The sequence below is a fragment of the Megalobrama amblycephala genome, linkage group LG15 (assembly GCF_018812025.1).
Source record: "Megalobrama amblycephala isolate DHTTF-2021 linkage group LG15, ASM1881202v1, whole genome shotgun sequence".
NCBI classification, from domain to species: Eukaryota; Metazoa; Chordata; class Actinopteri; order Cypriniformes; family Xenocyprididae; genus Megalobrama; species Megalobrama amblycephala.
Window position 1 is genome coordinate 8567902 of NC_063058.1, and position 20238 is coordinate 8588139.

Sequence of the window (20238 nt, forward strand, 5' to 3'; positions counted from 1 at the left end):
AAGACCTACATATGGTAATTTATTTGTTCAATAATATAGCTTACTCTCGTTGAGTAATAAAAACGGCATCTCTGCGACACTTTAACATTTCAAATCCCTCAGTTCTCGCCATCTCTGAAAAGCCAAGTCAATGTTGATTCTTGTTTTATTACGAGCTCTGTCATGTTCTCTTTTTGCCAACAGACTCTCCCCTGTTCAATGTTTTTTGAAAAGGGTGATTCCCTGGAAGTTTGAGATTTAGTGTGCTCCATGTCAACCTTTGTCATTTGTTGTGACAACAAACCTATGCCACTCCCACACCATGCACGCGTCAAAGTAGCTGGAGCAACTTTTCTCTATTTATGGATATGACGAGACACGCACGGGCAGGTGACATATAAATACCCTATAATAGGCTTACCATAGCAAATCAGGGTAAGACAAAAAAAAAAAAAAATCATGTTTTAGAAGTAAGACTGATAATCTATTGACTCATTCTAGTAACCCAAAAGTAACATAACAAATAACTTTCCAAATTACGGCCCAGCGAAGCATCGAAGATACTTGTGATTTTCAAGCACTCCTGAAGAGCTTTATTAGCAGCTTCAGGTGTGTTTAATTAGGGTTGGAGCTAAACTCTGCATGAGAGTGGTTCTCCAGGAGCAGACCTCTTGCATATACGTTTTACTTGATGGTTACACTTTTTTCAAAACCACATGAAACCAACATGAATACAAAGACTACATTTCGAAGAACATGATCCTTCTGTTGTAAACTAGATTTTTCCTTCTCTTTATCATGGACACTCTTTTTTGACCCAAAAAACAAAACAGAAACTGAAGTTGGTTAGTTGTTTATATGTTGGTCAGATGTCTCCTTTTGTCTAAGTGGACTGCTCTTGGCCAGAATAAGCTGCAATGAGAACCCGACATGTTGCAAGTCCACATTTCCATATTTCGTATGGAAATCTGCCAGGAAACAAAAGAAGCTTAACAAATACCAGGTGAAGTGTGGAGTATAGGATGACGATCACACTTACAGGCCAGCCTCAGGTGGGTTCACACTGTCCTGAGGGGACCCAGCAGATCTAGACAGGCTGTGTTGATTGCGGAAGGCCTCCCGGGCCCGACGTCGCCTTTCTCTCTCGATCTCCTCAGCATCTTCGATACTTCGCTGGGCCGTCACTCTGCAGGAAAAGAAGTGAGAATGAGCCCCTTGTTATACTGGATACATTTTTCTTTCTCGACCCAGCTGAGAATCGTGGTCGAATGATGAATGACCCCCTAGCCCAGAAGAGTACTGTTGACTATGATACATGGACCTCTTCAAGAAATCTCCAACAATAGTTTGTTTAGTCCCTTGCTTGAGATGCTTGGAGCCGGTGGAACATCTGCTCTGGCATTCGACACCGCCAATGCTTGAGTGACAGAGATGGGAGGCCCATGCAAACTCACATTCAAGATACTGAGGCATCTCTGTGTATATCTAGCCTATAAACATACACAAACATGCTCTTCATGTCTCCAACACTAGGAAAAGTATGCCAAACAAACTGATTTCATTTTACACTTGAAGCTTTATTTACTAATGCAAAGTATTGCTAAATTTCTTATAATAGTTAATAGTAGGAACTCTTCCCAGATCATAAGGGGGTCTATGTTTCCTGAAAATTAAAATTCTATAATCCTTAACTCACATTCCAAACCTGTATGACGTTTTCTTCTGTGGAACACAACAGACATTTTGAAGTGTTTTTTTGTTTTTTGTTCATACAATGGATGTCCAAAGTTGTGTAGACCCCAACATTCTTCAAAATATCTTTTTTCTGTGTCACAAAGGTCTCGAAGGACATGAGGGTTAGTAAATGATTTTTTGGTGAACTATCCCTTTAGGCACTCAGTCTGGATTGTGGATCAATTAAGGGTGAACACAGGTCACCAATGAGCCTCAGAAGAATTTCAGGCCAGATTACATCTGAGGTCACAGGTGGCTACAATGGCTTTACAAATAGCCGTAAAAGCATATCGACTGATTAGTATTGTCTTGTCAACGTTCAAAAGAGCTTCCAATTAGAGCCAAATGTTTTCAGCCTGATGCCATTGGTGAAAGTTTTTAGGTTCCACAACTTCTTATTTCGAGTTTTTTATTGAATGATCGATATTGAATGATGTAAAGATCCAGAAAACCTTATAACCTTATTATTCTCCTTATAGTGGACTTCAATGGCCTCCAAACAGTTGAGGGTCAAAATTACAGTTTCAGTGCAGCTTCAAAGGGCTTTAAACAATACCAGACCAGGAATAAGGGTCTTTAAAAAATTATAAATAAAAATGTATATGCTTTATAAACACAAATGATCGCCTCACAAGTGCTTCCGCCAGACCGTATTCTTCAAAAAGCTTACGCTGTATGTCCTACACCTTCTCTACTGAACTTACGGAACGAACGAGGCACCAGTTCCGTTTTTTCTGTAATTTAAAAATTCAAAAGCCTTAATTTCTTTTCAACTGAAGAAAGACGGACATGAACATCTTGGATGACATGGGGGTGAATAAATTATCAGGACATTTTTATTTGAAAGTGGACTAATCCTTTAACACCATGATTTTTTTTTAACTCAAGAACCTTACAAACCCTACAAAAGTTCTTCAACTCTCTTTAAAGGATTGGTTCACTTTCAAATTAAAATTTCCTGATAATTTACTCACCCCCAAGTCATCCAAGATGTTCATGTCTTTCTTTCTTCAGTCGAAAAGAAATTAAGGTTTTTGATGAAAACATTCCAGGATTTTTCTCCATATAGTGGACTTCAATGGATCCCAAATGGTTGAAGGTCAATTACTCAATTACAAAGTTTCATTGCAGCTTCAAAACGTTCTACACGATCCCTCCACAGGTTAAAGTTTGAACTAACTGTTATATACTTGCACAAGCATATTGTAAATTACAATTTAGTTCAAACTTTGACCTGTGGAGGGCAGTAATACACTTAGCAGTGTCTACACTGCTGGAATTCTAATAGAGAAGAAGAAGAAGAAGAGAGCTAGTTCAAGATGAGCATTATTGTATATATATATTCGAAAATGAGCGATTTTTTTCTCTAGATAAAACCCTTATTCCTCGTCTGGGATCGTGTAGAACATTTTGAAGCTGCAATGAAAATTTGTAATTGAGTAATTTGGACCTTCAACCGTTTGGGCTCCATTGAAGTCCACTATATGGAGAAAAATCCTGGAATGTTTTCATCAAAAACCTTAATTTCTTTTCGACTGAAGAAAGAAAGACATGAACATCTTTTATTACATGGGGGTGAATAAATTATCAGGAAATTTTAATTTGAAAGTGAACTAATCCTTTAAAGAGTCGTTTTTGTTGTCACTGAGGAAGTTCATTGAGGAACCTTTACCGTTGGAAAGTTCTCAGAAGGTTCTGCTGACCTGCAGATTTGCTACAGCAAACATCTTACTTTTAATTTAGGAATTTGTCCTTTTGGAACTATTTTCACTAGCAAAGTACAATAGTAAAATATACAATCTAACTGGCTGAATTTAGTTTCAAATACAAGTTACAGATAATAGTTTCTTATTTATTGATGCAATTATACTTGCAATCGAGGTGTACTGAATATATCAGAATGGCTGCAGTTACCTGTGGCACTCGTCCTGTAGCAATACTGGAACAAACCAGTTTCTGTGCATAACCCAACTACAGTTTAAAGAGCAAACCACATCTTAAAACCAACCAGTACAGTTTCACAAAGGGCTTATGGCAGGATCTGATCTGTCACACACAGTTCCCGTGCCTATGATTATTATAGGCTGTTAATCACTGAGACAGGATTACTTCATTTTTTGGCAGGAACTACTTGAATGATGTCAATCCTGCCAATGATGTCATTCAACATCAGATTTATTTACCACTATCAGTCTGATTATGTAGCCTGCTTTTCTTTTTTTTCCCTTTAAGTCTGGAAATACCGTCTTCCAAGAGTTATAGAAGTGAAAACAGATTTTCAGTCATGGTGAGCGTAGTGTCAAACACAGACTGACAAAATGTTTCTCAGACCCATTTCTGAATTAAATGGAAACAATAAAGTGAGAGAGAAAGAAAGGGAAAAGAAAACAAGAGCCTGGCTTATATTCAGCATGTATCACCTCCCCTGACAATGTGTTGACTAAACTTCCACAGCCTGGTGCCCTGGGGCAGAAAGGATTTGGAAGGCTTGACGGATTGGGAAATGTTTTTCGTCATTGTTGCCTGCCCTAATTTGCCACAGCCAAGTCTGGTCTTGCAGAGCACAGGATGAGCTACATGGGTCAGCCACAAATGGGTCACATGGAAGTTGACCTCTGACCTGAGTTTCCCTTTTCTGCTCTTAACCTTAATGAAACCAGTGAATGCCAATTGTCTCATACATGCTCTCCATAAAGGGTTTCATTATTGATTGAAGGCATGTATGACATTCATTGTTCTGTGGAACACAAAAGAAAGTATTTTAAACAGTTTTTGTTCATATAATGAAAGTCAAAAGGGTCCAAGACAACCTATTTTTCATGTTTTAAGTCATTTTTCAAAATACATTCTATGTTCCACAGAAGAAAGAAAAGCATAAAGGTTTGAAACAACATGATTTTTGGATAAGCTACCCCCTTTAAAGCCCTGTTTACACCAGCAACTAAGCAACTGTAAGTCATTCATTTTCAGTTGCATTTGGCGATTTCTGGCGGTGTGAGTGGGAGTATGCTCTCCCATAGCCTGGGTGTGCACTTCAGAATCTTGCCAGAAGTGCAATCTGAGTCATCTGGGTACTTTTTGCCTTATAAATTAATTCAGACATACTACTTTTTTCACATACTCTGGTTTCCACCTACTATACAGTAGAGAAGTATATACATTTCAGTGCAGCCAGAGATTTCCTTTATGGTTTAAATAAGCCCTGTTTAGGGGTTGAATGACATTTAAGTGATTAAAGTCAGTTGACAGCGACAAGTCGATGATGACGTCATTAATGGACAAATAAGGGGCTGTTCACACAGAACGCATTTTTCCATTCCAATGTGCTCCTTTTTTCATTGTTTTTCTATGTATATACGTGCTATAGAGTACCTCAGGGATGACGTGTTTTTGTTGGCCAACCCGGAAGTTAGCGGCACACGGGTTCCCTCGATCGAAAGCCTATTCATTTTTCCCATAGACTTTTGGAAAATCGCAAAAAAATAAGCTAATAAAGGCAATATGACAAACAAAAACATATTATAAAGCTAATATGACACTTACATGTTTTGTCTATCAAGATAATCCTTACAAGATAACTCTACATTTATACATTTCGAAGCCTAAATAAAATCGTCAGATATAAAAAGCTAAACAGACTACAGCAAACCATGGTTGCGGATCAACGTCACCACCACCAAGCTTCCTCAAACTTTTTTTAAAAAACAACTTTATTTTAAAAAATGCTTGCTGTTTATGATCTGCGCTGTGAATGAATACTTATCCACTTTTCATGAGAAATGCTGTCCAAATGTCCTTTTTTTCATGATGGCGTCTAAAGTCGCCGCCAAAGGAAGTAGTCCCTTTTAGCAACTTGTTAGCAACCGCCGTTTTTAAGACACAATAAAGGTTTAAAAAAATCACAAGCGGGTTATAACTGGTGTGTTTTATGTCATAGATCAAAACGTGAAGATATTTAGAGGCTTTGTTAACCACAGACCTTATTTCAGGCGATTTAGCAAAAACCCGTTCAAAAAACCCATAGACTTCAGGGCGATGGAACCGGAAGTCCTAAAATGCTAACTCGCTTTTTGCCTACAAAAACACATCATCCCTGAGGTACTCTATACTGTCCGTCTCGTGCATGACACAAAAAATGTGCCACTCAAGTTCAAATCAGTTCAATTTTTAAAAAACGCATCTTGAGACCATGCGTTTTTTTTTCCCTCTTCCACGCTACTATCTGTGTGTGTGTTATGTAGCCGTGCAGTTTAGTACGGTGACTAACTTTCCTGTATAATAAGCTGTTTAAAACGTTAAATATTGAGCATCCAGATGCTACAATCAAACATATCTTGTGGGGCGCTCTCAGAGTATGCATTTTTTTTGTCATTAACTGTCGGATAAGGAGCTTAAATGTGGACTTCAAAGATTTCTTATCCTGTTGCGCCCTCTATAGGCCATGACCAGCAACTAGTCGACGTCATGCTTAAAGCGTCATGGCAGAGCATTAAAGGAACACTCCCCTTTTATTTGAAAATAGGCTAATTTTCCAACTCTCCTAGAGTTAAACAGTTGAGTTTTACCATTTTCGAATCCATTCAGCCGATCTCCGGGTCTGGCGGTACCACTTTTAGCATAGCTTAGCATCTCGCTCAAAAATGATGCTCAAAAAAGAGTTTCAATATTTTTCCTATTTAAAACTTGACTCTTCTGTAGTTACATTGTATACTAAGACCGACGGAAAATGAAAAGTTGCGATTTTCTAGGCCGATATGGCTAGGAACTATACTCTCATTCTGGCGTAATAATCAAGGAACTTTGCTTTAAATAATATAATAGTTTTAAATAGGAAAAATATTGAAACTCTTAGGTCATTTTTGAGCGAGATGCTAATGGTCTAATCAGATTCAGTGAACTATGCTAAGCTATGCTAAAAGTGGTACCGCCAGACCCAGAGATCGGCTGAATGGATTCGAAAACGGTAAAACTCAACTGTTTACCTCTAGGGGAGTTGGAAAATGAGCCTATTTTCAAAAAAAGAGTGTTCCTTTAAAGTCGATTAGTTGATTAGTCGGTGCAACCCCTAGTTTACACTGACAGTGACTAGTAACGACAAAACAATTGGAAGTTGTTCATTGTTCAATAAAAGACAAGACAATATAGCAATCAGGTAAATGTTACTGATTTACAGGGTCTTCACTGTTCTATACAATCGTTTATAATGAAATTCAAACAACAAATGTTGTTTTGGCACTATTTAATGTGGAGTGATATCGCTGCACACGTGAAGCTCACATGAACCTCTTTACTACTAGTTATAACACAAATAAACATTGAATTAATAAAAAGGTATGTTAAAATATTCAGGACAACTTACTGAAATATATCACCTGAAATGTATTACTGGTGTAATCGGCTAATCAGTGTTTCAACTGAGGAAAGACGTCAGCAAAACAGTGGCATTAGAAATCGCTTTCAGTGTGATCAGGAGTTTATAGAACTGGAGCCAGCGATCACACACTAACATCTGTTACACACTAACATCTATTTTAATGTGTTTTTGTATCTCAGACTAAAATGTGAAGGGTAAAAAAAGTTCCTGCTGTACCACTGTGTTCTCTTTCCTGATTCTCTTTAAATGTTCCCTTTTGTTCTCATGTACAGGGAAGCATATACTTGTTTTGTGTTTGTTTACAGGGAAGCAAATCCTGCCGTTTGAGATCTGAATGATGGATGCTGTTATTTCCTCCTCTCTCATTTTATGTCTGCATTGAAGGGCAGCTGTGAGGTTTATTGACTCTGCGAGTCAGATGATGTCATCCTAACGACAGATTTAAAGAGCAAAGGAGAGTTATTTTCCCAGGCATGTTAGTATCTTCCTGCTGTCAGTGTGTGGTCAAATCACTGCAAACCCCGCAAACGTTTCTCAGTGTTCCCTAAATGGCTGAAGAAATTTCAAAGCACCGATCTAAGCTGTGGAAAGTGCGCCGTTATGAATCATGAGGACTGTAACATCTGTAATTATGTCATTTAATCGGACAGCTCTAAAAATGATTTATTTCTTAGCACACTTCAAAAGGAGAGAATAGATTCCTAAATTACTCACACTTAAAAATAACAGGGGGTTTTCTAGGGAAGGTTGTTTCTGCTACTAAATAAAAAAGATAATTGCAGCTTTTTAACGTGCAATTCTGACTTTTTTTCTCGCAATTGCAAGTTTATGTCTTGCATATCTCACTTCTTTTCTCAGAATTGTGAGATATAAACTCACAATTGCGAGTTATAAAGTCCAATTCTGGGGGGAAAAAAGACTTTTGTCTCAAAATTGCGAGTTTATATCTCACAATTCTGACTTTATAACTCACAATTGCATGTTGTGAAGTTGTGAGATATAAACTCAATTCTGAGAAAAAAGTCAGAATTGCGATATAAACTCGCAAATCTGAGAAAGTTATTTTTTCCTTCACAATTTGACTTTATAACTCACAATTGCAACTTTATATCACACTATTCTGACTTTATAACTTACAAGTACGAGTTTATATCACACAATTATGACTTTATAACTCACAAGTTTGAGTTTATATCACACAATTCTGACTTTATAACTCAATTGCGAGTTTATATCACACAATTCTGACTTTATAACTCACAATTGCGAGTTTATATCATACAGTTCTGACTTTATAACTCACAATTTTGAGTTTATATCACACAATTCTGACTTTATAACTCACAAGTTTGAGTTTATATCACACAATTCTGACTTTATAACTCACAATTGCGAGTTTATATCACACAATTCTGACTTTATAACTCAATTACGAGTTTATATCACACAATTCTGACTTTATAACTCAATTACGAGTTTATATCACACAATTCTGACTTTATAACTCACAAGTTTGAGTTTATATCACACAATTCTGACTTTATAACTCACAATTGCGAGTTTATATCATACAGTTCTGACTTTATAACTCAATTACGAGTTTATATCACACAATTCTGACTTTATAACTCACAAGTTTGAGTTTATATCACACAATTCTGACTTTATAACTCACAAGTTTGAGTTTATATCACACAATTCTGACTTTATAACTCACAATTGCGAGTTTATATCACACAATTCTGACTTTATAACTCAATTACGAGTTTATATCACACAATTCTGACTTTATAACTCACAAGTTTGAGTTTATATCACACAATTCTGACTTTATAACTCACAATTGCGAGTTTATATCATACAGTTCTGACTTTATAACTCACAATTTTGAGTTTATATCACACAATTCTGACTTTATAACTCACAAGTTTGAGTTTATATCACACAATTCTGACTTTATAACTCACAATTGCGAGTTTATATCACACAATTCTGACTTTATAACTCAATTACGAGTTTATATCACACAATTCTGACTTTATAACTCACAAGTTTGAGTTTATATCACACAATTCTGACTTTATAACTCACAATTTTGAGTTTATATCACACAATTCTGACTTTATAACTCACAATTGCGAGTTTATATCACACAATTCTGACTTTATAACTCACAAGTTTGAGTTTATATCTCACAATTCTGACTTTATAACTCACAATTGTGAGTTTATATCACACAATTCTGACTTTATAACTCAATTACGAGTTTATATCACACAATTCTGACTTTATAACTCACAATTGTGAGTTTATATCACACAATTCTGACTTTATAACTCAATTACGAGTTTATATCACACAATTCTGACTTTATAACTCACAAGTTTGAGTTTATACCACACAATTCTGACTTTATAACTCACAATTTTGAGTTTATATCACACAATTCTGACTTTATAACTCACAAGTTTGAGTTTATATCACACAATTCTGACTTTATAACTCACAATTGCGAGTTTATATCACACAATTCTGACTTTATAACTCACAAGTTTGAGTTTATATCACACAATTCTGACTTTATAACTCACAAGTTTGAGTTTATATCACACAATTCTGACTTTATAACTCACAATTGCGAGTTTATATCACACAATTCTGACTTTATAACTCACAAGTTTGAGTTTATATCACACAATTCTGACTTTATAACTCACAATTGCGAGTTTATATCATACAGTTCTGACTTTATAACTCACAAGTTTGAGTTTATATCACACAATTCTGACTTTATAACTCACAATTGCGAGTTTATATCATACAGTTCTGACTTTATAACTCACAATTTTGAGTTTATATCACACAGTTCTGACTTTATAACTCACAAGTTTGAGTTTATATCACACAATTCTGACTTTATAACTCACAATTTTGAGTTTATATCACACAATTCTGACTTTATAACTCACAAGTTTGAGTTTATATCACACAATTCTGACTTTATAACTCACAATTGCAACTTTATATCACACAATTCTGACTTTATAACTCACAAGTTTGAGTTTATATCTCACAATTCTGACTTTATAACTAAGAAGTTTGAGATTATATCACACAATTCTGACTTTATAACTCACAATTGCGAGTTTATATCACACAATTCTGACTTTATAACTCAATTACGAGTTTATATCACACAATTCTGACTTTATAACTCAATTACGAGTTTATATCACACAATTCTGACTTTATAACTCACAAGTTTGAGTTTATATCACACAATTCTGACTTTATAACTCACAATTTTGAGTTTATATCACACAATTCTGACTTTATAACTCACAAGTTTGAGTTTATATCACACAATTCTGACTTTATAACTCACAATTGCGAGTTTATATCACACAATTCTGACTTTATAACTCACAAGTTTGAGTTTATATCTCACAATTCTGACTTTATAACTAAGAAGTTTGAGATTATATCACACAATTCTGACTTTATAACTAACAAGTTTGAGTTTATATCACACAATTCTGACTTTATAACTCACAATTGTGAGTTTATATCACACAATTCTGACTTTATAACTAACAAGTTTGAGTTTATATCACACAATTCTGACTTTATAACTAACAAGTTTGAGTTTATATCACACAATTCTGACTTTATAACTCACAATTGTGAGTTTATATCACACAATTCTGACTTTATAACTAACAAGTTTGAGTTTATATCACACAATTCTGACTTTATAACTAACAAGTTTGAGTTTATATCACACAATTCTGACTTTATAACTCACAATTGTGAGTTTATATCACACAATTCTGACTTTATAACTAACAAGTTTGAGTTTATATCACACAATTCTGTCTTTATAACTCACAATTGCGAGTTTATATCACACAATTCTGACTTTATAACTAACAAGTTTGAGATTATATCACACAATTCTGACTTTATAACTCACAATTGCGAGTTTATATCACACAATTCTGACTTTATAACTAACAAGTTTGAGATTATATCACACAATTCTGACTTTATAACTCACAATTGCGAGTTTATATCACACAATTCTGACTTTATAACTAACAAGTTTGAGTTTTTATCACACAATTCTGACTTTATAACTCACAATTGCGAGTTTATATCACACAATTCTGACTTTATAACTAAGAAGTTTGAGTTTATATCACACAATTCTGACTTTATAACTCACAATTGCGAGTTTATATCACACAATTCTGACTTTATAACTAACAAGTTTGAGTTTATATCACACAATTCTGTCTTTATAACTCACAATTGCGAGTTTATATCACACAATTTTGAGAAGTCAGTATTTTTTTTCCTCAAAATTGGACTTTATAACACACAATTGCAACTTTATATCACACATTTCTGAGGAAAAAAATCTGAATTGTGAGATGTAAACTTGCAATTGAGAGAAAAAAATCAAAATTGTGAGATAAAAAGTTGCAATTATCTTTTTTATTTTTTATTCAGTAGTGGAAACAAGTTTCCATAATTTTCACAGCAATGCCATAGATGAAATGTTTTTAGTTCCCCAAAGAAACTTTTTTTTCTTTTTTCTTAGTGTGAAGGACATTTTTAGTTTTTGAGTATAAAGAACCTTTTGGTTTAATGGAAATGTTCAATGGATGTTAAAGGTTCTTCATGGAACAATAGATGCCAAAAAAGAACCTTTAGTTTTAAGAGTGTAGCTGGTATATGAAAATGTGTATAACAGGCTCTAGAGTGGGATTTTGTATTAGCAAATAGTTTATATAAATAGACACTTTCTTCTAATTTCAGCTTGTTGAAATCCTGAAATATACAGTAATAACCTGAATTGTACATCTTTTACATCTCATTTCTCATTGCCTAGAGCCTAACTTTAATGGCTCATCTTACCCCACTCCCCCTATATACGTCTCTAATGCTTAACTAAACATAACACAGTGCCCTCAGTGTTTATTCTACTCTGCTGCCTAAAACCTTCGAAACCTTCGGAAAAGCATACTGCCACAGGGATGGTAAAGTTTATTCCCCCATTCAGTCAAATGGCTAAGCCTTCTGCATTCCAGCAGCTCTTATCAGAGAATCGTAAATAGAAGAGCGGCTCACGTAAAGTCCACAGATCAGGGGGTCATGGCTTTGACCACAATGAGAAAGATGTTTTGTGTAAGATAAAAACATTATTGTGAAATTTTTACAGAATCAACACCACAAAAGCCAAAATTTACATCCTTCCAAATCTAAAACGGTTTGGTAGAATGATTTGAAGTGTGAGTGTGACGTACTGTGTGTACTGTACAATCTGTGAAGGTTATAATGGATTTCAAAACACTGTGACAAAATATTGTATACACAGTGTTGTAATTGACATATCCGGTGCGGTTCTGATGAATCCAGGCCATTAATGGAGAAAGCAACTTGCTGAGTGTGAGAAAAAGCTGTTTTTGGCAGCTCTGAAAAGCCTTGGGGAAATAAATCCTGTCTGCCATTAATGCAACCTGTTTGTTTTTGACAAAGCACACCTGATCCACCTCAAATCCTGTCCGTACAGAAATGAATACTGCATACACATCCTGAGAGGTTATGCTGTTTTTGTCTTTATATATACATATAAATTGTGTGTGGTTGTTTAGATGCTGGTTTATAATGAAAACTGTCATCATTTATCCTTTAAACCACTCCTTTCGTGTTCCACGGAAGCAGTCATACGGGTTTTGAAAGATATGAGGGGTAAACAAAGTTTCATTTGAACTTTTTCTGACTAATTTTTGGAAGAATTCTGAATAGACACATTTATTTTTTGTGGGAAAACACAGTTGGGTAGTTCACCACTCAAGTTTTTGATGTTTAAAGTAGTACACTGTGAAATGGCAGCTTCATTGTTTACAGTAAACAAACCCAAAATTATAGTTGGTTTGCAACACCTTTACAGATAACTGGTTATATCAATGTGTGTCATTGCCAATGAATGTCAACAGGTCAAATCTTTAATTAGGTGCCCTCAACCCTCCCTTCCTCCCTTCTCCTGTCCCATCTTCTATCCACAATCCCACAGCACCTCTGGAAGAAACAATAAACTCTCATTTGGAACCCTGACAAAATTCCAGCTTATAAAAGTCACACATCATGCATTTCTCTGTAAAGACAACAAGGCACGAATGTGCGACAAATTGTAGGAAAATGTGCTGAGAGTTAATTATTGAATTTTAAATACTATATGTACTGTAAAACAATCCTAGTACATGTTCAGGTTTTGTTTTGGTGAAAACATGTTTGTTAAGCGATCATAATAACAATGTTGGTATTTACAAAACGGGTCGTTTTAGCAAAATTGCAAAATTTAAGAGTTGAGCTAATAGTAAATGAGAGAGATTTGTGAATTGAGGGAATATTCATAGTTTTAAAATTGAACTATTGAACTATTAAAGACAATTCAGTGATTAAAACAATTATTTGATGCTTATTTTGATAAAAAAAAAAAACAACTAAGAGATAAAGGACCTAAGTAATACAGTTTCCGTTATATGTATATATACATTTTAACCTAAAATCTTAATGTTATATGTCAAATAACCAAATACAGACATTTCCCTTCCCCAAATGTAAAAAGTTAATGTCTTCTCATAACAAAGGATGACAGGTTCTCAAAAAACGCATGGCATTTAAATAAGCTGTACTGTTATACACAGCATTAACTATTAACATGAATTACCTTCATTTCAAACAAGAATAACACATATTGTATCAATACCCATGAAACTGACATTAGCAATTGCAAAATAACAAAGAAAACAAAATATATTCCCATCATCACACCTGAGATCCCAGCAATAAACCTTAAATTTGATGTGAAAGTTTGGCATACAAATCCCTCACCTCAGGAGATTCTGCAAGCCTTGCTTGCTGGAGTTTCGTCTCATGATTGCACTTGACATTGTTCTTTCTTCTCCTAGTTTTTTGGAATTCTGGGATGTTTTGAATTCCGTGGAATCTGATTCACAAAGACTCCCTCACGCTCTTTCCTTGGACGCTCAGCTTTTGAGGAGAGATCCACGCGGCACTCTGTCTCGTCTCAGAGACTGGCTTTAGTCACACACTGTCCCCTCCTCCTCTCCTCCCTTTTTTTTTTTTTCTTTTTTCACTTTCCTGCATGTGGTTCTCATTGAGAGAGCTCAGACCATAACCTAACATCTTTTCCCTCTTTTCCAGGGTCATGTGGGCGTCCCAGGGGAAAATGTAAGTTGATACCCCCACCCCATGCTATGAAACCAGCCCCCCACATGACCCCCGTCCCAAACCCAGAACTCAGCCTTTCTTTTACTCTGTTTACATTGGTAACAAAGCTCTCAGACATGCTTACAAACAAACTTCAGGAAGCATTTTGGTTCTTCCTATTGTTTTTCTCATATACTTGCAGTATCAGTCATTCTTGATGATGACATAATTATACTACTGTTCAAATATTTGGGGTCAGTATGTAACAAGGATACATTCAATTGATCAAATGTGTCAACAAAGACATTTATAATGTTACAAAAGATTACATTTCAAATAAACACTGTTCTTTTGAACTTTCTGTTTTGTTCTTCGCTGTTCTGATCAAAGAATCCTGAAAAAAATAGGATTTCCGCAAGAATAAGTGCAGAAGATTCAGCTTTTCCATCACAGGAATAAATTACACTTTAAAGTATATTAAAATCAAAAACCATTGTTTTATAATGTAATACCATTTGACAATATTACAGTTTTTCTCTGCATTTTCATCAAATAAATGCAGCCTTGATGAGAATTCTTTCAAATATAAAATATCTTACCGACCCCAAACTGAGCACTTTTCCATTTTACTAAAACAGATTTCACCTTTTATCTTCTTGTTAAATGAAGGTCAACATTAAAGGTGCAGTGTGTCAATTTTAGGAGGATCTATTGACAGAAATGCAACATAACTATGTTTTCAGTGGTGTATTAATGTTTTTATTACCTTAGAATGAGCCATTTCTATCTACATACACCCCTTACATGTTAAGTCGCCATTTTGCACCGAGATGTTTCTACAGTAGCCCTAAATGGACAAACTGCTCTACAGAGTGCATTTCATCACTATATATCTCGTTCTTCCTCTTCTTCGCTGGTGTTTTTAGAGGCAGCTTGCATCGTCACTATGTTGAATAAAGAAGAAGAAGTAGTTGTTGTCATCGTCTAGTTTATTAGAAGCATAGACCGTTCTTTGTTAGAAGTAAGAAGAAACCTCATTGCTTGACTGGCCACTCTCTGCTGTCTCAGACAACGACATCTTTGTCCTGTGCCGGCCACCGTAGCTTCTCTATGTGCTTCGAAAGGGAGGGGTGAGCGGTGGACTGAGCAATTCGCAACCTAGATGCCACTAAAATGTACATACTGCACCTTTAAAACTGTCTTAGAAGCTTTTTATTATGCATTTACATTGCATTTCTATTAATGCATTTAGCATTTTATCAAAAGCGACTTACAGCAGAGGACCCTTGTCTCAGACCAAAACATTCAAACAAAACAAAGAGAAATATCATTATTTGTGTGTGTTACCAACCATTCTGCAAGTTTGTCAAATTATTTAGGATAAATGCTTATTTAGTATATGAAATGCTAGATGTGATAACTTTTAGCAAGACAAAAAGTCCTGTCATTTCCGCCACAGAATACTATTAAACACACACACACAAAATAATAATAATAATAATTTGAGCTTGTGGTGGAAATATTTATTATTAAAATAAAAAGACATTTATTATTTTTTTAAAAGCCGAGAGGATCAAAATGCCCACATTTTAAGAAACACAATTACAAATGAAAAGTTTCAAAAGACACTTTTTTATGACTACACGGCATGTGAAAAAACTTTTTTTTTAGATTTATCGATGATCTAGAAAGTGAAAACTTGAGAAATGGTGACCAGTCACAGCTCATAAATATAAAATTTCCCTAAAACATTCATTCACCTTATCAGACATAAACAAAACACTGCTTGATACATTCTTCAAATGTGAAATGTGTAATTTTCCCATTGGTCAGACAAGCAGGTTTTCCTGCCCCAAACTAATGCAATTGGTTCAGCCAGTGTTATGTAGGGTCGCTCAAGCAAACAAAGCAATGTTTTGTAACCACCACAGACACACAGTGTTTACACCTTTCAAGAAATATGAATGGCTTACTTATAGTTTTCTCTGCATATTAAGCTATCATTTTAAGCAGGAAAAAAAAAAACAATTCACTTAATCAGCTTATTTCTCATTTGCTTAAAGCAGATATCCACATCAACATGTTTACACCCTCTCTGCTCTCATTTACTCCCTGGTTCACCACACACAGACACATTCACACACATAAACACACGGCTGTCTTAATCTACTGAGCAACAGCCTTGTTAACCCGGTTACTATGGTAAACTACACACCATTCAGGCCTGTAGACTGTTTAGGTCTGTCTCCAGACAATACAGCCACTCAGCATTTGCAGTCCTCAACACTTTACTGAGCCTTGTTTAACAAGTCCGGCCCTCACTTAAACACTGGCCCAAAAGCCCACACAGAGAAAGGGGAATTTGTGGACATCAGGAAGAAATAAAGTCCTTCAGTTTCTATTTGAGTTTCTGTTGTAGATATAGTTGCCTTGTAGGATTGTGTTGATATTTTGAATTGAAGAAATAGTTTTTTTTTTTTAATTGCTTAAGGCTGAGAAACACTCTTGATTTTTTCTGTAATTGTTGGTTTTCATGTCAGTACTAAATACTGTATTTTTACACATGCAGTGACATCAACAGAAACCAGACAGGTTGACACAAAAGTTACGATTGGTTCCAGGATGTCAGCCCAGATCTCGTCGAACACGTCAATACTGTCTCACACCAGCACAGCTGTCTTAATGCAGACTTGTAAATATGAGTCATGTTATGTGAAACAGAAAATCATTCTTTGACGAAAGAAGTTCAGAGGCCAATTACTAGGCAGTAAATCAAGTCTTTTGCAGCCCTCAAGTGAACACTGCATAGGAAATCGTATGCTGCCTAGGTATGTACTACATTTGATGAAGAACTTACTTTGTGAGCGTTAATAAAAGAAACAGCATCAGCTGCTCTTCACAACTCCTGTGGCCTCATGGGACAGTAAAGTGTCCACTGGATGCACACTTAAGAATCTTGCAGAAGTTGTAGGCCACCTAGGTACGTTTCGCCTAGTGTTTTATGAATACTATTCATACTATTCAGTTCGGACATACTACACATACACATACATTCATGTATAGTTTTTTGTACAGGTGGGGTTTTTTCAGAGACTTTTTGAAGGTTACATTGTTACGCAAGGTGGCAACAAGTGACTGTCTTATGAGTGAGACATAGAGTCATTCACTATCATTCAACCAATGATTAATTTAAAAAATGTGTCTGTCTGTATGAATGAGTCATTGAATCATTCATTCAACCAATTTGTTAAAAAACGCTGATTCACTGAGGAATGAAACACCACAGCTAGGTTGCCGCTGTTCGGATTTTGGTTCATCTTGAAACTATTTTAATTGACAGAGCAGTATATAAAAATGACTAAAAAAAAATCTTAAAGCTGCAGTTCGTAACTTTTTGGGGTTAAAAATTATCCCAAATAAATTTTTGAACAAGTACTTAACCCGGCAGTGTTCAAAACTATCTCCTTACCTTAGCTCGATACACAACAGTAAGCTTGTAATGATGTTTTCTAATTAGGTTGGTACTGGGAGGTTTCTGTGGGAAATTCAAGCATGCCGCCATTCGTCTTTATGTCATTAAGTCACATCTGTATAGAAGGAGTCAGCTAGTAGACTATATGGCATGCTGCTGGTAGCGGATAATTTATAGCCTTATCTCACAGCAGCTGGAATAACTAAACTTATCATTTTGAGAGCGGATTGTAATCCAGAAAGGTCCAAATGACAATCATCATTGAAAACTGGAGATTCACCCTTAGTCAAAAGCAAAAGACTTCGGACTGCGGAGTGGCTACAGAAATTGAAATCTACAGGTAACGCTAATACACACTAAATACACATAGTCATGCAATAATGATGTTGTTAACATTAACAATTTGAGAACAAAGTATAACAATGATAATAATTTTCACGGTTTGACTTGATCCAAGCTAAGCAATCATTAGATTTAAAGGTGCAATATGTAATATTTTCTGTCCGCTAGAGGTCGCTAGAGGCCTTTTCAAAACAAAGGCGTAGCTTGATGATGCCAAGTTTGAGCGCAGAAACTTGGGACATGTGGTCTTCCCCTCAACGGCCGGTGGAAACGAATTGGGATATTACTCAGGAAGAAATCATGTTCATGGATGCGATTATTAACGTTACTGTAGTATGAAGCAGAGCAGGACCAAGTGTTGTGGGAGCTGACTGCTGGAGCGATTGTGCAACACACGCAGCAAGCAGCAGAACTTTTATTATGACACAGTCGCCGGCGCCGCTTCCGCTTTTCCGGTCATGAGTATGAGGTAACACAGCTCTGTTTATTATATTAGATACATTTGAGTGTGTTGAAAATGTTATAACGTTACTCTGTGCATTCGCTCGGTGGCTTCTGCCAGACACTTGTTACACACTGCAGTAAGCTAGATCGATTTTAGAATATCACATGAAATGCCGGGTGGCTTGTGTTGATAAATGGCATGCAATTAATTTTAAAACGTATTGTATGATGGAAACTATAAGACTAAACATGTTGAGCTAAATAACTATAATTAGTTTTCTGTCTATAAATATATCAAAACAGTTGTCCCCTTGCCTATTAAAACATGTAAATATTAAAGCATCTTTGGTGTTTCCATGGTTTCTACAAAATAAAACCAGAAACTGAGGGTAACGCAGGTATTACGCAATTGACAGGTGACTCCTCACACGTCCCGGAGCCTTGGATAAAATTTAAATTTTCTCACGATTTACAAATAGTTGCACACATTTGGGATATTGTAAGTACTAACGAGAACAAAAGATATAACATTGGCCTAGTGGTTTTTGAATATTTTACTGCAAAATTCTTACATATTGCACCTTTAATCACCATTGGTAGCATGATTTATTGTAATGCTTTTTTTCTCAGTTGGTCAGAACAAAAGTAGCATACATGTTACTTATTCAGATGACATTTTCTGTGAAAATTCTTATTTTGGTCATACTTCCAAGATGTAGAATCTGTGATTCCGAAGTACAGTATCCACACCGATGTGGTCACTGACAGCAAACATTAGATTCATCCGCGCTGAGGAACCATGCCGATGCACAACCCACGTAAAGATGATGTTTCCACAAATAACTGCAATTGCAGGTTTCAAACAGAGATGGCGACAAAGAGGCAAAACTTACGGACTGCAGCTTTAATATTAATTTCTTATTCATCAACCTGTTGTATAAAAGCTGTTGGAATTTGCGATGCATGGGTATAACTAAAATCTGCATGTTACAAATAGAATATTAACTCTCTGTGCCAAGGTAAGGACTTCTACATGTTTTCTCACCAGCCCATGCTCAGCATAATGTCTGATTTTAGCCAAGTTGAAGCACATCAGCGGTCTGACAATAATAAACTGCTGCAGTGAAACCTTTGCATCTCATAATCCTCATAGTGTATGCTAGAGACTTCAGCATCTGCCTTGAGCTTCAAGATACAACTCCATAGAGAGGACTATGCAGAGAACTCAGTCAAGAGTCTAGACCACAAACCATACCTGGGAGAACATGTGCACTAAAATTTCCCTGGACACCTATTTCAGTTAGTGGGAATATTGCATGGGATTTATAAAAATATCTTATAGCACATTTGTATGGAACATCATACAGTTTTTGAGCTAGTGATGCTGTGGTTTTACTGGGTGTCAGGGCAAAAGCAGACCATGTATTTTTCGCTCGACCTTTCTCTTTTTGCTTATCTCCACAACAGATAAAAAATAAAATGCTAATAATTACAGGAAATAGGAAATAGTCATCTCACAGGACTAAGGGCTGACCTATGACTCACCATGGGAATGCAGAGTTCTGCACTCCCTCACACACACAAATGCAGAAATTACCCACATTCCTGTTGTCTCCCACTTACTGTCCTGCACTCTCAATACACATAAACACAC

At 35.8% G+C, this 20238-nt stretch overlaps 1 protein-coding gene across 3 annotated transcripts in view; it reads right to left on the bottom strand.

Moving 5' to 3' along the window:
- The window catches only part of lsp1a (lymphocyte specific protein 1 a), a 41883-nt gene extending 27691 nt beyond the window's left edge, over positions 1-14192 (bottom strand). For 2 of the 3 annotated variants that reach the window (XM_048159297.1, XM_048159295.1), the window contains exons 1-2: positions 13988-14191; positions 1019-1165 (exon numbers count right to left, since the gene is read on the bottom strand). In XM_048159297.1, the coding sequence (XP_048015254.1) occupies positions 1019-1165; positions 13988-14046 (206 nt within the window). In that variant the 5' untranslated portion in view covers positions 14047-14191. Of the gene's footprint in view, positions 1-1018; positions 1166-13987 lie in introns of all 3 variants that reach the window. The other variant, XM_048159296.1, reaches the window with a different exon arrangement.
- Positions 14193-20238: the final 6046 nt, after the last annotated feature.